Source organism: Polypterus senegalus, chromosome 8 (assembly GCF_016835505.1).
Source record: "Polypterus senegalus isolate Bchr_013 chromosome 8, ASM1683550v1, whole genome shotgun sequence".
NCBI lineage: Eukaryota > Metazoa > Chordata > Cladistia > Polypteriformes > Polypteridae > Polypterus > Polypterus senegalus.
Genome location: NC_053161.1, coordinates 169,278,376 through 169,296,061, shown reverse-complemented (window position 1 = coordinate 169,296,061; position 17,686 = coordinate 169,278,376). Strand labels below are relative to the sequence as shown.

The window sequence follows — 17,686 nt, the reverse complement described above, 5'->3', positions numbered from 1 at the left end:
CCTTGAGACCCTTGAATAACAGTAAATAAATTGTAAGCATAATTATAACTAAGATAAGGTACGAGGAAACATAATTAAAATAGTAATCACACAAGAAGTTCTACGTTTGATGTATTTCATGTATGTTATTATTATTCAAGTAAGGATGAGAAAAAATCAAATATTGTAATCTTTACTAGAGAGCAGAATGTCATTTCAGGGCTGATGTTTGTTAAAAACAGAAAACGTAACATATCTCATTATCTCAATGTCTCAAATACCTCAAATCTCAATATCTCAGTGAGGTCAGATGAACTTTTTGTTTAGGTTAGCTAAACAATATTTTTAAAAAGGGAAGACTGGGAACAAGCCTTATGGCGCTGGGATGAAAACTCAGCATCAGCAGGACAAAAGAACTGCTGATAAACTTCCGATGTGCCAAGAAACCTCTGAGACCAGTCACCATCCGGAGTAGGACGTATAAGTGGTGCAGAGCTACAAGTACCTGGTGGTTCACATGAACTACAAACTGGACTGGTCTGATAACACAATGGTTACTGAACAAGAAGGACGCGAGCAGACTGGAGTCCCTGAGGAGATTCAGGGCTTTTGATGTGTGCAGCAAGCTGCTGGAAATGTTCTACCAGTCCATAGTGGTGAATGTGGTGCTCTATGCTGCAGTCTTCTTGGGAAGCAACCTGAGCACAAAAGAAGCACAAAGACTGAACAAACTTATCAGGAAGGCCTGCAGCATCACAGGGTGAGCCCTTGACACACTGGAAGGTGTTGTGGAAAAGAGGATGGTGGCAAAATTGGATGCCATCATGAAAAATCCCCTCCATCCCTTCCAGGAGGCGCTCTCTCTGAGCACTTTTAGACACAGGACTTTTCTACCCACTGCTATTAGGTAATTTAATGCTTCCTTCCAATGTACTTGTTAGGTTCATTTTGAAATGTCATTTTAAAATATCTGCACAATATACATCTATCTATCTATCTATCTATCTATCTATCTATCTATCTATCTATCTATCTATCTATCTATCTATCTATCTATCTATCTATCTATCCGTACGTCTGACTGTCTGTCATTTATTTATTTATTTATTTATTTATTTATCCACCCACGTAGTAGTGAAACAGGACAAACTTTAAAAATCAATAATTTTTTTTTTTAAAGTAATTTGTATTGAGAAGAATTTATATTGAGTTTTTTTCATTGACATGATTGTTTATCAAGTGGCAGATTTTAAAAGGTGCCCATCATTTGTGAACATGGCATTCTTTTGTAGATGGCATACAGTGATGCACTTGACCCTGAAATGAATTAGAAATATTTTAGCACAACTGCAGCCTGATCTGGTGAGTTAACTAACTTGAGCAAAATACTTTGTTGGTACAAGTGACGAGGCCTTTCTTTACAATACATCCAATGTGTAACCACTGCCTAAAAATCTTTATCTGACATGGCTCACTTCAATGACCTAAGTGTATAAGTGGTCAAAGTAAATAGCCAATTGTAATTCCAAAAGTCCTTTCTACTACGATTAATCCAGATATGCCCCCAATAAATTTACCACATATCCAATTATGCCAGCTCATGTATATTGAACAAACCACAAACAGAACAGTTATAACATAAAAGTCATCACATTGATTATCATACTAATCACAATTACGTGTGTAATTAATTTGTGTGCTTCAAATAAAGAGACAGCCATCTGGCCAAAATTCCACAATCCAGTTGCAATTCCACAATCCTTTTGCAACAACAGTCTTTATAGTTAAACAGTTCATGGGGCTCAGCCACCAATCAGATGTCAGAGACTTTGCTAAAGTGCCTTTCACTCACAACATTCTTGTTTCATTTCCACCTGTGGTGTAGCGAGTCCACAGCTCAAGTCAAAAAGGCCACATTTTAAAGAAATAGTCGCCGTACTCACGGCTTAGAGAGGGGGCGTGGTAGTGTGGCCGGAGCTGTTCCTGGGTGATTCATGATGCGGACGGTCCTCGCTTAAGTGCACAGGTGAGGAGTCGTCCACATCCGTAATTGTTGCCGGTAGCTGCTGATTGCCACACCTGATCCACGTCTCCAGATCATATAATAGAAGCGCGAGGCAGATGAAGGAAAAAAAAAGAAGAAGTGACAGAAAGAACAGGAGGTTAATGAAGAAGACAGCAGGAAGCAGGACGGAGAAAGCCAGTGAGGGAGAACGAACGAACAAACGAACGAACGAGCGAGTGAGCGAACTCTGGCTCGTGCTGATTGTGGGCAGCTGGGAGAGGCGAGCCCGAGTGGGGTGTTTGGCCAGCACCCGAGGGCCTACGGTAGTGGTCGCTCCTGCTGAGTGCTTGTTTAGAGCAGGAGTGACCGGGAGAAGGTTGGCTCGCCGCAGCGAAGGCAGCGGGAGTCGGGGACTTGGGAAGCCCCAGCGTGAGTGTCTTGGTCGCTGGGTAGCCCAAGTCTCGGTCTGGGTGAGCAGAACTGGAGCCAGGGATCGGAAGGGTCACCAGACCAGTATGGTGAAGAAGGTCAGCTGCATGTAGGGTAACTCCCCTGGTGCATAGCCTGGATGGGAGAAGCAGGGGAGTCACCAGTTAAAGAAGAAACCGGGCTTTGTTTCAAAAGACTGCTTCCAGCCATTGTTTTAACCTCGGTTTTAAAAGGATTTTGCTATTGTGTTTTTAACCAGTTTCCACCAGTTCACTCGTTTTTATTGGATTATAAATGTATTGACCTATGAAAGACACTGCACTATTTATTTGAAAACTGTTTTGATTTTGTTGCTGTTTTAATAAAAGCACTTTGCACTTTTTGCACCATCCCTTGCTTCATTGTTGTGCCTCACTATCCAGCTCATCGGTGACATTACCGACGGTGTCAGGTTCAAGAGCTCCCAGAAGCCGGATGGGAGCATGGAGTGTAACCCGCATCGTCACACCACCCATATTTACTCATGGCTGCTACATTTCTTTCCCCTGATCAGGTCCTGGTTGTTGCAATCAAACCCTTATGACAGTCCAGGTCAGCTCCATGCTACCTGGTTGCTTCCAGGAGCCTCTTGAACCAAGAACTGTCAATAGTTGTAAATTGAAATGAGCCAGGCAAATGAAGACACACAAAGTCAACCAGGGATTGGTGCAAAAGTTTGTACTTAAAACAAATAAAGTGTTCAAAAGTGTGGTCAAATAAAAAGGTTTTCAATAAATAAATCATTTTTAAAACAAAGGTGCCATATGGAGGCTAAAATCCAAATAAATAATTCCACTAAAAACAAGGTTAAAGATCAAGGGCAAACATATCTTCTTAATACCAATAAGTCTTGGTGCTTCTCTCTATAATGTGACATCTCCGGAGCTTATCCTTTGCAGATTCCTCAGCAAAAGTAGACAGGTGACAGCAACCCTTTGATCCGGCTTGGGTCCCTGTTGCCAGTCTATCGGACTTTGCATGCCACACTGCCGAGGTTTGCTCCTTGCTCCCACCATATCACAGTCCGTTGGGCTTTCATGGAAGCCTCCTGAAGCACTTGGTTGCTCCTGCTACAAAGAGTGCTTAACAGGAGTGGCCACTCTTCCCCTTCTTGATCATCTGGCCTTACACTCCTCACCTTGAGCTCCCTTTCCCATCTGTATGCTTCCCCTTTCACATCATACCGGCCTCGAATCCTGTTCTGTTCTTGCCCTTTTCCCAACTCCTCTCTAATCCCATCTCCAATTCTGTCTTATTCTCGTCTGTCGTGCAGGCTCCCTTTAAAGCCCCAGTTGGGTGCAGGTGCTATTGTCCTCCCAGACCAAGGTGTGAATGAGGTACCTGACTGACCCACTCACATTCACACATGAATGCATGATCAGCAAAACATACCCAATCAACCCCAGAGTGGCATGTATATGTGTGCACCCACACTTATTTGGAGCCGGAACGCTCCAAGATCCACCTACACTGCACAACAAATTAAAAAAAAAAATTTTTTTTTGGTTTTACTGCATCACATAGGAACTCTGAGAAACAGATATTCATATGTTTACTGACAATGACTTATTTAGTAACGTTTATGTTTTGCATAAGCTATTAAATTCAACAGAATCAAAAGTGTTTTGCTCCTGATTTTCTTTTGTATTTAATGTATGGTGCATCACATTGCAATGTCCAACAGTAGTCAGCAAGCATTGATGGATTCCAGTTGCCCTGGTATCGTTTCTCCATCGTAGCAATGTCCTGGTGAAACCTTTCACCGTGTTCGTCACTTGCAGCATCAAGATTTGCGGTGAAGAAGTCCAAGTGTGAGTGGAGGAAATGAATCTTAAATGACATGTTGCACTTCATTTTCTTGTATGCTCTGAGAAGTTTGTCTACCAGCTGAATGTAGTTTGGGGCTCTGTAATTGCTCAGAAAATTGTCAACAATGTCTTTGAATGCTTTCCAGATAATTTTTTCTGGCTCAACTAACAAATCTTCAAACCGCTTGTCACTCATAACATGTCTAATCTGGGGGCCAACAAAAATGCCCTCTTTGATCTTGGCATCAGTTATTCTTGGGAACATCTGTCTTAAATAATGAAAACCTTCTCCTTCCTTGTTCAGTGCTTTCACGAAATTCTTCATGAGTCCCAGTTTTATGTGAAGAGGAAGCAAAAATATCTTTGCCGGGTACACAAGCGATTCATGTGCCACATTTTTTTGTCCTGAAACTAACTTTTTACGGAGTGGCCAGTTCTGTCGAGAATAGTGTGACTCTTTGGCACAGCTGTCCAATTCACAGATGAAACAACAGTACTTTGTATAGCCGAGCTGCAGTCCTAGTAACAGAACAACGACTTTAAGATCTCAACAGATATTCCAGTTGTACCTGCTATACTGGACGTGCTTCAGCAACAGTTCCATATGCTCATATGTTTCTTTCATGTGTGCTGCATAGCTAACAGGTACTGAAGGATAAACATTGCTGTTGTGTAGCAGAACAGCTTCCAGGCTTAACATTGACGAATCAATGAAGAGATGCCACTCTTCCGGGTTGTGATCACAACCCAAGGCCGAGAACAATCCTTCAATGTTACAACAGAAACAGAGACTGTGGACTTGTGCAAAAAATTTGGTTATATCATGATATGGGCCTTGAAACACAGAAATTTTTGTACCTGGTGACAGCAAACACCATTCCTGCAGTCTCGAACCCAGCAGCTCGGCTTATGCTTTTGACAGACCCAAATCTCTGACCAAATCGTTCAATTCAGACTGTGTTATCAGATGTGGATCACCTGATGAGCACAGTTCAAAAGGTCAATATCACTGTCAGTACCCTGAATTGCAGTTTCTTCATCTGGTTCGTCTAAGGTCCAATCTTCTGGTGGTTTCGGAATTGGAAGACTGTTGTCATGTGGCATGGGTCTCATTGCTGAAAGAAGATTAGGATATTCAATTGACTTCTTGTTTTTGGTAGAGAAACCAGACACATTAGTCAAACAGAAGTAACAGTCCGTCACATGGTCTTTCTGTTCTCGCCATATCATCGGAACAGCAAACAGCATCGTCTTTCGTGTGAATTTGAGCCAAGCTCTCGGACTGACAGCATATGTCGCACAGCAAATGTGAGGTGCCCATTCCTTGTCTTGATCACCAATTTTGCAGCCGAAATACTGATGATAAGCTTTCTTCACAAGAGCAGTCATCCAACGTCTCTGAGGCACAAGTGTACAGTGCATCTGGAAAGTATTCACAGCACATCACTTTTTCCACATTTTGTTATATTACAGCCTTATTCCAAAATGGATTAAATTCATTTTTTTCCTCAAAATTCTACACACAGCACCCCATAATGACAACGTGAAAAAAGTTTACTTGAGATTTTTGCAAATTTATTAAAAATAAAAAAATTGAGAAATCACATGTACATAAGTATTCACAGCCTTTGCCATGAAGCTCAAAATTAAGCTCAGGTGCATCCTGTTTCCCCTGATCATCCTTGAGATGTTTCTGTAGCTTAATTGGAGTCCACCTGTGGTAAATTCAGTTGATTGGACATGATTTGGAAAGGACACACCTGTCTATATAAGGTCCCACAGTTGACAGTTCATGTCAGAGCACAAACCAAGCATGAAGTCAAAGGAATTGTCTGTAGACCTCCGGGACAGGATTGTCTCGCGGCACAAATCTGGGGAAGGTTACAGAAAAATTTCTGCTGCTTTGAAGGTCCCAATGAGCACAGTGGCCTCCATTATCCGTAAGTGGAAGAAGCTCGAAACCACCAGGACTCTTCCTAGAGCTGGCCGGCCATCTAAACTGAGTGATCAGGGGAAAAGGGCCTTAGTCAGGGAAGTGACCAAGAACCCGATGGTCATTCTGTCAGAGCTCCAGAGGTCCTCTGTGGAGAGAGGAGAACCTTCCAGAAGGACAACCATCTCTGCAGCAATCCACCAATCAGGTCTGTATGGTAGAGTGGCCAGACGGAAGCCACTCCTTAGTAAAAGGCACATGGCAGCCCGCCTGGAGTTTGCCAAAAGGCACCTGAAGGACTCTCAGACCATGAGAAACAAAATTCTCTGGTCTGATGAGACAAAATTGAACTCTTTGGTGTGAATGCCAGGCGTCACGTTTGGAGGAAACCAGGCATCGCTCATCACCAGGCCAATACCATCCGTACAGTGAAGCATGGTGGTAGCAGCATCATGCTGTGGGGATGTTTTTCAACAGCAGGGACTGGGAGACTAGTCAGGATAAAGGGAAAGATGACTGCAGCAATGTACAGAGACATCCTGGATGAAAACCTGCTCCAGAGCGCTCTTGACCTCAGACTCGGGTGACGGTTCATCTTTCAGCAGGACAACGATCCTAAGCACACAGCCAAGATATCAAAGGAGTGGCTTCAGGACAACTCTGTGAATGTCCTTGAGTGGCCCAGCCAGAATCCAGACTTGAATCTGATTGAACATCTCTGGAGAGATCTTAAAATGGCTGTGCACCGACGCTTCCCATCCAACCTGATGGAGCTTGAGAGGTGCAGCAAAGAGGAATGGGCGAAACTGACCAAGGATAGGTGTGCCAGGCTTGTGGCATCATATTCAAAAAGACTTGAGGCTGTAATTGCTGCCAAAGGTGCATCGACAAAGTATTGAGCAAAGGCTCTGAATACTTATGTACATGTACTTTCTCAATTTTTTTATTTTTAATAAATTTGTAAAAATCTCAAGTAAACTTTTTTCATGTTGTCGTTATGGGGTGTTGTGTGTAGAATTCTGAGGAAAAAAATGAATTTAATCCATTTTGGAATAAGGCCGTAACATAACAAAATGTGGAAAAAGTGATGTGCTGTGAATACTTTCTGGATGCACTGTATATTCGCCACAGATATAGCAGAATGTATCACGGCTGTTACGACATTGACGAGACATATCACTTGACACCAAAATGTCTAAAGCATCAAGCTTACTTACTGTTATATTGCTACAGATACTCTACTTTACTATACTGATACTATACATACACACTGACTATCTACATAAACCAAATGAGCAGGATCGGTGTATGCAAGCCACCTTTATAGCATTCTGAGACAGCATCAGGCTCGTTCAGACCAGCACAGGCATGCCCAGGATGTCAACTTCCACAGAACAGCTTCCGACGTAGCCTGATTCCATGCTTGGACATGCCCAGGCTGCACAAACCGTTGTTGATAAGTCACTTACAGGAGTGAAAATGTTTGGATACAAATACAAGAAAAAATCATGACAAAAGTGAAACAGTATGTGATGGGTAAATTTTGATGTGATATTTGTGATCAGCACCCAAAAATCTATAAGAAACACCCAACAGTGTTCAAGAAGCAAATACTTTGTTGTGCAGTGTTTTTTATTGTTAGCAATAGACCTCTTACCACACTGCCTTTTCTTTTCCCAGACAGGACTTTAAATATTCCAAAATTCTTCTCCGGACGGTCTCTTCTGACTGTATTAAGCAGTCTCATCCAGGAAAGACTGCTCATTTGGCTCATTTACTTGCAGTTTTCATAATAGATTTGAGAAAGCTTAGACAATAATACAAAAAGAATTACATAGTAAAAATACAATATGTACAGTATACATCTGCACACACACACTCATAAACTGGCCCTCTTCTCACACTTTTAAGCTAGTTTGGTTACAAGTGTTCTGTTTATAAATGTAAAGTCATGGAAATGACTAAACAGTACTGTAGCGACCCATGTAAATCAGAACAGGAGGACTCAGAGCTGACGGGGCCTCTTTGAGTTTATTGTTCAGTGTGGTTCTGTACAAACAGAGGGCTATTGTTAGCTCCGTTATTTTGGGTTCCGTTGCATGCCTCCAAAACCATAGCCACTTATCAAAGCCCTGTAGCTTTCCTATCTCAGCTACTCTGCCCCAGCTTTAAGCCCTACCCCTGTCACTTACCACCAGAAGTTGTGCCAGACTCTTACAATAAGAGACCTCTCCTCCCAGCACTCCCATTCCCTGAGACAAAGGTCAGAAAGTGACTGCCTGCACGTCACAGTACTTCAGTGTCACATTACACAACTTCTAGTCATGGGGTATGTCAGACTTACCAACTGAAGTTGCTGACCTCATCAAATGGCCATGTCAGTTTACATGACTGAAAATCACTAGGCATGTCACATTTAGTCATTGTGGGATGGCTTTCCAGTACAGTTGTGCTTGCCCTTTCTTCAGATAGCTATTAACAAGCTGCCTGGTGAAGTTGCTGCAGAATGAAGGATTATCAGGTATGTCAAGTTCTGAAGCAAGCTCTGCCCTTTTTCTTCTTTTTTCCATTATGTTGTGGTATGTAAAACATGAGCCATCAGACAAGCAACAAGCATCTCTTCTGTTTGTGAGGACCTAAACACCTACAGTCAAAGTAAAAAGTATGTGAACCCTTTGGAATGATCTGATTTACTGTATGAATTGGTCATATAAAGTGATCTGATCTTCATCTAAGCCACAGGTACTGATATACACAATGAGCTTAAGCCAATGACACACAAAAAATTCTACTCTTTCATGTCTTTATTTTACAAACTCATTCAACGTTCACAGTGGTAGTGGAAAATGTAAGTGAACCTTGGGATTTAATAACTGGTTGACCCTCCCTTGGCAGTAATGACCTCAACCAGGTGCTTCCTGTAACTCAGTGGTTCTCAACCTGCGGGGCAGGCCCCCCTAGGGGGGCGCGAAGTAACAAAAAGGGGGGCAAAGATGTGAAAAAAAAGAAAACAAGAATCAAAAATATGAAAAATACATCTATTGAAACCAAAACAAATTAACTTAAACTATATTCTGATACTAGAAAAATAAATATAGAGTTAGATAAATGTCGATAAAAGTTAAGTAGGTGTAACAAAATATGTATCTAAGATATATCATTAATTAAAAAAGAACAAATTGGTATTAGTGTGCTCCTTTCAAAAAAACTTTAGGGGGGCGCAATTAAAACTGTTATGAAAACTCGGGTCGCATATACTTAAAGGTTGAGAAATGCTGCAGTAACTGCAGATCAGACCTGCACATCGTGTGGGGGGAATTTTCGCCCATTCTTCCCTGCAGAACTGCCTTAACTCTTCCATTTTCTTTGGTTGTCTTCTGTTTATGGCTCTCTTCAAGTCATTCCACAGCATCTCAATAGGATTGAGATCTGAGCTCTGACTGGGCCACTCCAAAAGGCCAAGTTTGTTCTTCTGAAGCCATTGTGCTGTAGATTTGCTGCGATGTTTGGGGTCATTGTCCTGTTGCATCGCCCAGCCTCTTCTGAGCTTAAGTTGATGGACAGACACCCTCACATTATGCTGGAGAATTTGTTGATATACTTGTGAATTCATTTTCCCCTCAATGATGGCAAGCTGTCCAGGCCCTGATGCAGCAAAGCAGGCCCAAATCCTGATGTTCCCTCCACCATACTTTACTGTAGGGATGATGTTTTGATGTTGATATGCAGTGCCCTTTTTACGCCAGATGAAGTTCTGCTTGTTCCTCCCAAATAGTTCAATTTTGGTTTAATCACTCCACAGAATATTTTCCCTGTACCGGTGTGGAGTGTCCAAGTGCTCTTTCGCAAACTTCAGGCGTTCAGCAATGTTCTTTTTTGATAGCAGTGGCTTCCTTCTTGATATCCTGATATGGACTCCTTTCTTGTTCAATGTTTTGCGTATAGTTGACTCATGAACAGAGATGTTAGCCAGTTCTAATGACTTCTTCATGTCCTTTGCTGTCACTCTAGGGTTCTTCTTTACCTCATTGGTGACTTTATGTTGTGCTCTTGGGGTCATCTTGGCAGGGCGCCCACTTCTAGGCAGAGTAGCCACAATACCAAATTGTCTCCATTTATAGACACCTTGCCTAACAGTAGATTGATGAATATCTAAAATCTTTGAGATGACTTTGTAACCCTTTCCAGCCTTATGTAGATTAACAATTCTCCATTGTAGCTCTTCAGACAGCTCTTTTGTGTGAGTCATGATTCCCATCTGGATTTGCTTCTTGTCAAAAGCTCAAACTGAAACTTTATAGTGTTTTTTTATCAATCAAAGTCATTCGAGGCCACACCTCTGAACTGTTTTCATTAAATGGACTCCAGGTGTGCTAAATTCAGACTGCAATGAGCTTTTTAAAAAGTCATTAGCTTAGACTTCACTTACTTTTTCCAACCTTCAGTTTCACAGTTTGAGTGATTTATTCAATATGGTCAAAAATTCTCTGAAAATCTGTGTATCTTTAGTTATAGGAGACTGTGTTTGCTCATTATTGTTACTGACATGAAGATACGACCATGTTTTATATGGGAATTAGACTTAAATATAGATAATTCCTAGGGGTTCACATACTTTTTACTTTGATCATTTTAGGCACTGCTATTACTTTTTATTGTATAGAGGACCATGGACACTGACCCTTGACTGCCCCATGGGACATAGTTCTACATAGATGTGGAACCATGGTTTTCATTTGTTGGTTCTTTTCTCTTCTGCATTTTGTTTTTTGACTTGATGTCAAATTTGGTCATCTTTTTAGTCAAACTTAGGTAAGACCTAAGAAATAACAGTTATCAATCCCCTGCAAATGTCATCAGCAAAAAGTTACTTGTGTTGCCATGTTCTTATTGTGCTTCAGTCAGAATATGAGATGTGTTGGCTCAGTATCCACGACAAGGCTGATAAATTCTATACAGCACCTTACACAGCATGACCTTTTCTTGCAAGTATTTGTAATTGTTTGCATATTACAGTTCTATTGAAATCAACCTTTTAAAATTATGAATCACTGTACGTCAAGGCATGTGATTTATCCTACACCGCCATCTTGTGGATATGAATGATATCGCAATGAAGTGAAGTAAAGAATTTCTAAGAGTTAAAAGGAATGCCAAATTCTGGTAAACGCGACTTAGCTGATCGGTCCCGTTTAGCTGTTTTTTTTTTTTGTTAATTATGTTTTTCTTCATTCCCGTTTCCTGTGCTATTGTCACAGCCAATTAATCTTTAATTCCAGCCGCGATGATCGCATTTCATCAGTGCTGAAAGCAAGTACTCATTTAGAAAAAGAAAGTATATCTCTCTCCATATATATATATATATATATATATATATATATATATATATATATATATATATATATATATATATATATATATATATATATATATATATATCCACATTCTTTAATTGAACTGCCTTATTAAAATGAAATCAGTGTGTGCACATATCCGGAAGTCCTCGGAGATTCTTTCACTTTCACTTTTTCCCTGTTAACGCCTGTTTGTCAGACCGCTTAGACGTTCGCGATGGCAGCAGAAACTAATAACCCTTCGTTGTCCGCCGATTGGTACTCCTGCCCGGTGTGTGTGGATGTCCTGAAGGAGCCGGTCACTCTCGTATGCGGACACAGCTACTGTATGGACTGCATTAATGACTACTGGGACCAGCCTGACACACAGGGAGGCTACCAGTGTCCTCAGTGCAGACGGGCATTTAACGAGAGGCCGGAGCTGAACAAAAACACCGTATTAGCAGAACTGATCGAGAAACTGAAGAGTTCCGCTGGACCTGACGATGTGCCCTGTGATGTTTGTACGGGGAGAAAACTGAGAGCCGTGAAGAGCTGCCTGACCTGCATGGCCTCCTACTGTGAGACTCACCTGCAGCCTCACCGGCGGTCTGATGTGCTGAAAAGACACAAACTGGGAGAGCCGAAGAGAGCAAGCCTCGAAGAGAAACTCTGTGAGAAACATCAGAAAGTTCTGGAAATCTTCTGCAGGACCGACCAGACATGTGTGTGCTTACTTTGTGTGGCGACTGAACATAAGAATCACGACACGGTGACACCTGAAGAAGAGCGAGCAGCGAGACAGGTGAGGAGAGAAGTAGCGATGGGAAGGGTAATTGTGGGAGAAGAAGCTGGGGTCGGGACAGTGCGGGGGTCTGTGTTACCTTTCAGGATCGAACAGAGTTTAGTGCTATTTTTTCAAAAGGTGACTCCTTTCCACTAAATGTATGCTTATATGTATATGTATTTAATTATTTTTTTCAGAAAACATCCACTATGTTTGGTTCATCTAACGCAGCCCATAAAGACACAGTGTGTGCGTGTGTGTGGATGTGTGAGTGTGTGGCTACCTGTGACAGAATGTCATCATGACCAGGGCTGATTCCTGCAATGTGCACAGTGCTGCCTGGCTAGGCGGTGGCTAACCACAATCCTCTAGTGTACTAAGGAAGTTCTAAAATATAAGAATGAGTGACAATAAAAAGTGCTCTGTGGTAAAACCTTCCACTAAGGTTACAATCTATATATTTTATAATATGGTAAAATTTAGTCCATTTTGTCTTCATATAGAATCACCTGGAAGAGACAAGGGTAATTATGAAAAAGAAAATTAAAAAGAATAAAAAGAAACTGAAAGAGATGAAGGAGACCATAGAGAAGATTCAGGTGAGAATATCACAGTTGAAGTGAGTGAAGATTTGAATGAAGGTCAAAGGTGCTATGAAATTAGGAAAAACTGCTTTTATACAAATTGATTTGCTATTATCATACATGTTGAGCATAAAAATGTGCAGCTTTTGAGTAAAGGCCATTTTAAACATAAAATTCAGATTGTAAGCAAGTTTTGATCATTTTTCATGTATGAATACCCAGTTACCTTCAATATTTTAATTCCGATTCTTAATCTTCAATAAACTGTTTGCTGCTTTGCTTTTCCACTTTTTCTAATTTAAAATTCTACTTCTCTGAAGCTCTTGAGACTGAAATTAATTTCTGTTTTCTTCTGATCAGAGCTCAGCAGAGAGAGAAGTGAAGGAACACGAGGAGATCTTCAAGTCTGCACTTGAGTCCATAGAGAGACTGAGGTCAGAGGTCACTGAGGTCATTAGACGTCACGAGAGAACGAAAGTGAGAGAGGCTAAAAAGGTTATGGAGCAACTGGAGAAAGAAATCAAAGAGCTGAAGAGGAGAAACACTCATCTGGATAAGCTCTCACAAACAGAAAACCACATCGACTTCCTAAAGGTGAGAGATTTGATCCGAAGGATGCCAGCCAACCTGTGTGACATACAAGTCAGTCTTTGTGTCTCATGTTCTTCTCTCTACTCTTTTCTTGTAGAAATTTTCATCTCTCCATTTCCCTCTTGAAGATCAAGACACACCAGCTGTAAGTGCTAGTGAAGATTTGCTTCCTGAGACACTGAGGAAGAGTTTGTCTGATCTGAAGAAGAAGCTGGAGGAAATCAGCAACTGGGAGATTGTGAAGATCAGTGAGGATGGTGGGTTGTGTGTCCTCAGTTGACCAGGTAGATGAATCTGTGCTGCTCATCACAAGTGTTTAAGGTTTTCATTCTGCTCTTGTCTTTCTGTTGTAAGGTGTTGATGAATCACGTCACATCATGCAGAATCTGAGAACCACAAATGTCCTCTTAAAATGTAAGACAGTTTCTAATTAGGTTGAGTTTAGTCAAACAATATGGAGGGTTTTCGTAAGTTTTGTGCCAAGTGGAGTACAACAGTAAAACTTGTTTTGTGGAAGTTATATGCTCAATTCAGACAAGTGGAGGAGTAAATATTCTGCTTGTGACTTTGACTAGAGTTCACCAGGTGGCTCTGTTACACAATAGGCCTGTTAGGAATTGCAAAGGGTTGGTTTAAAGCCAATTTCCCATTGTCAAGAGAGAAAGATGCTGGGCAGAAAAGAGATGGATATCACTGGAGGAAGGAGGGCAGTGGTCTCAGAAAAGATCAACTGAGAAGGTTATTTTTCACAGCAGGTTGTTTGGCCAGTAACAAGCATTAAACCACAGTCCTCACCAGTGAGATGGTGTGTGACCTGAAGTCAATAATTTCACATGCTAATGTTAAAATTTTATAAATTTGAAAGATTTCTAAAAGGTGTCTAACCTTCCTCTTGTGTTAGGGTCAGCACCGACCCGTTTTACTTTTTAAACGTATAAAACTACTACCTAATTTTGTTTATTGCATCAAGGCTTTTTGACTTTGTCAGGAATCTGTATTTAATTAAAATAAAACAAAAACAAAAAAAATTGTACCAAATTATAAAATGCTCTGGTGAAAATTATTACCTTTGTGTTGGTAGGGTCAGTTTTGACCCAGTTATAATTTAAGGTTATAAAACAATAGTTAGGGTCAAAACAAAAATCATAAACACACTTTGAGGGGCTTCTCTCTTTGCCTGTGTGTCTCCTTACCTGAACAAACAAAACAAACTAGAGAAAAATCTGACAAGCTTGCTCCCATCAGGGATGTCTGGGAAAGGTGGGTGCAGCTCCTTCCACTGATGTTCAACCCAGGGTCAGAGGTAACAGTAGATGAACGTTTTGTCCCTTTCCATGGAAAATGCCCTTTCCGGCAGTACATGCCTAGTAAGCCAGGGAAATACGGAAATTTGGGCAGCCTGAGATGCAAAAACCAGCTATGCATGGAATCTGCAGATTTACACAGGCAAACATGCAAGTGGCATTCCTGAGAAAAGTCAAGGAAAACGTGTAGTCCTCAATATGACTACTGGACTGCGGGGTCACAATATCACATGTGACAATTTCTTTACCAGCTATGACCTTGGACAAGTACTTCTCAGGTGGAAACTTACCATGGTGGGCACAGTAAAAAAAAATAAACCTGAGCTGCCTGCCGAAATTTTGCAGGTGAAGGACAGGGCTCCACTTTCTTTAAAATTTGCTTTTACAGACACCACCACGGTTGTTTCATATTGTCCAAAAAAACACCGGAGTGTGATACTTATGTCCACTTTTCACAAAGACGCAGCTGTGTCATCAGCAAGCGACAAAAAGCCCATAATTATCTTGGACTATAATAAAAACAAAGGTGGAGTGGACAACCTGGACAAGCTGACTGCCACCTACACTTGCCAGAGAATGACCAGGAGATGGCCAATGGTTGTGTTTTATAACATTCTAGATGTGTCTGCATACAATGCATTTGTGTTGTGGACCCACATTCACCTAGGGTGGAACTCAATCAGAAAAAACAAGCGGAGAATATTTCTTGAGGAGTTAGGAAGTTCCCTTGTCAAGGCACACATTGAGCGAAGGGAACGGGTGCCCCGGGACCCAGCCGCTGCAGCCTTGGTCAGACAGCTGCAGAGCTCACGTAGCACTCCTTCCACACCATCAGCAACACAAAGAGCATCAGTGCCAGAATCCTCTTCGGCATAGTGTTTAGTTCTTCAATCTCTTTTATCAATGTCTTATTCTTTATCTTTTTTCTGTTTACCTGTCTGCCTTAATCATATCCTAATAATAACAATTAACAAGGAATGAAGTACATTTGGGGACAAACAACACAAAATACTGAAAGGTTTGGCACCAGAAGTGTCACAACTGGGCATAATTGGGCCACATTTTTAATTTCATGATTTTGTAAAGTGCTCTTAAATACAACACATTTAATGTGGTCTACTAATTCATGTTTTTGCATTCTATTATATGAACATGAGTTATTGTTACAAATAACTGCCATCAGGCAAAAGATATAGGAGCATCAAAATAAAGACTAATAGACTGAATAGCAGTTTGTACCCTGTTGCTATTAGGGCACTGAATGCCACCTAATCACCTCCAATGCAGCAGTGCAATAGATGACATCTTGTGTAATAGTGTTTCATGTGCAATTAAGGTCTTATGTTGAATGTTTGTGTTCTACCTTATTTCTTCTTATCCTTTTGTAATTATATTTATGTTTTGACACCGCAGGAACTGCACCTAATTTCATTGTATTTGTTACAACGACAATAAAGATATTTTGATTCTGATTCTGAAAAACATTTAATAAACAATGTGATAACTAACTCTTTGATGAAGTAACTAAAAATGTAAAATGAACCATACTTAAAATCAGTTATGCAAGTTTCCAAACACACCTGAACATTATGCCAGGCATACATTTTCTGACTTATTTATGTTTAATTATCTGCTTATAGATGTCAGATTAAATGTATACTGTTTTTGGAAAAGCACTTCCTGACAGTCCCACTGCTCATTCCACCCTGTTTTTGTGGCCTGTCAATGCTTGGGCATCTGCCACCACTTTAGCAGGCATCTGCCTATGCTAAGTAGATATTACATTTGTTAATTACTATTCAATTTTCTGGAACCTATAGATAAAATCTATAAAAAAAAATATGCATTATTTGACATAATTTGATTTTGCAAGTGAGGACTTCTTCTTCATCTTTTTCCACTCGTTTGTGGGGTCACTTTGTATGATCAACCTTCTCCATACAGTTCAGTCCTGCACCTCCTCACCAGTCAGACCCTTTTCCTTTAGATCTTCTTTTACTGTATCCATCCATCTCTGCTTTGGCCTCCCTCACTTTCTATTTCCATGTTCTTCCATTCCCATCACTCTTTTGACTACATATTAGTTACTCTCGTCATTACATGTCCATACCACCTCAAACTACTTTCCTGTACTTTCTTAGATATCATTCCCACTTTTGTTGTACCTCTGGTTGTCTCATTTCTTATTCTGTCCTTTTTTTGTAACTCCAAACATCCAACTGAAAATTTTCAGGTCCGACACATCTGTCTTAAAAACCTTACCCTTAACCTTTGTCTTAGTTCTTCAATCATATGATACCCCTGATACATTTTTCCAATTGTTCCATCCACACTGGACTCTGCATCTAAATTTCCATCTTGGGCTACGAGTGATTCTACATATTTAAATTTATCTACTGTTTTCAGTAGCTCTCCCTGCAGGCTAACTTCAGAATCCTGATCATCCTTAAACCTCATATATTCTGTCTTCTTCCTATTTATCTTCAATCCCCTTTCTTCCAAGGCCCTTCTATTCTTACACCTTCCACTCTATGTCATCTCTTCTGGTTCTACACAACACAATGCCATCATCAAAAAGCATGAACCTGGTGAATTGGTCTTTTACCCCATTTCTCAACACATCCATATCTACATCAAAGAGGCAAGGACTTCAAGAAGGTCCCTGGTGCAGACCTACTCAAACTTGTCTGTTACCTCAATGCTGTTTTTATCTTGTCCTTGCTCTATCATACATATCTTAGACTATCCTCACATACTTCTCTGGTGCTCCTTTATCTCTCATGCACCTCCAGACCTCTTGGCATGGTACTCTATCATAAGTCTGCTTCAATTAATAAACTTCATATGCAACCTTTAATGTTTTTCTTGATGCTTCTCTATGAGTTTTCTCAATG

The 17,686-nt window shown here is 40.7% G+C and overlaps 1 protein-coding gene across 1 annotated transcript; it reads left to right on the top strand.

Moving 5' to 3' along the window:
* Positions 1 to 11,723: 11,723 nt before the first annotated feature.
* On the top strand, positions 11,724 to 16,042 carry LOC120534497 (E3 ubiquitin-protein ligase TRIM47-like). Its single transcript, XM_039762101.1, has 4 exons — positions 11,724 to 12,331; positions 12,817 to 12,912; positions 13,258 to 13,491; positions 13,586 to 16,042. Exons 1-4 carry the CDS (start codon positions 11,765 to 11,767, stop codon positions 13,766 to 13,768), a joined length of 1,080 nt encoding a protein of 359 aa, XP_039618035.1. The 5' UTR covers positions 11,724 to 11,764; the 3' UTR covers positions 13,769 to 16,042.
* Positions 16,043 to 17,686: the final 1,644 nt, after the last annotated feature.

Coding starts and splice junctions, on each gene's coding strand:
- LOC120534497 (XM_039762101.1), top strand. CDS start 11,765: ATGGCAGCAGAAACTAATAACCCTTCGTTGTCCGCCGATTGGTACTCC. Junction 12,913..13,257: donor AGACCATAGAGAAGATTCAG/GTGAGAATATCA, acceptor TCTTCTGATCAG/AGCTCAGCAGAGAGAGAAGT. Junction 13,492..13,585: donor ACCACATCGACTTCCTAAAG/GTGAGAGATTTG, acceptor CTTTTCTTGTAG/AAATTTTCATCTCTCCATTT.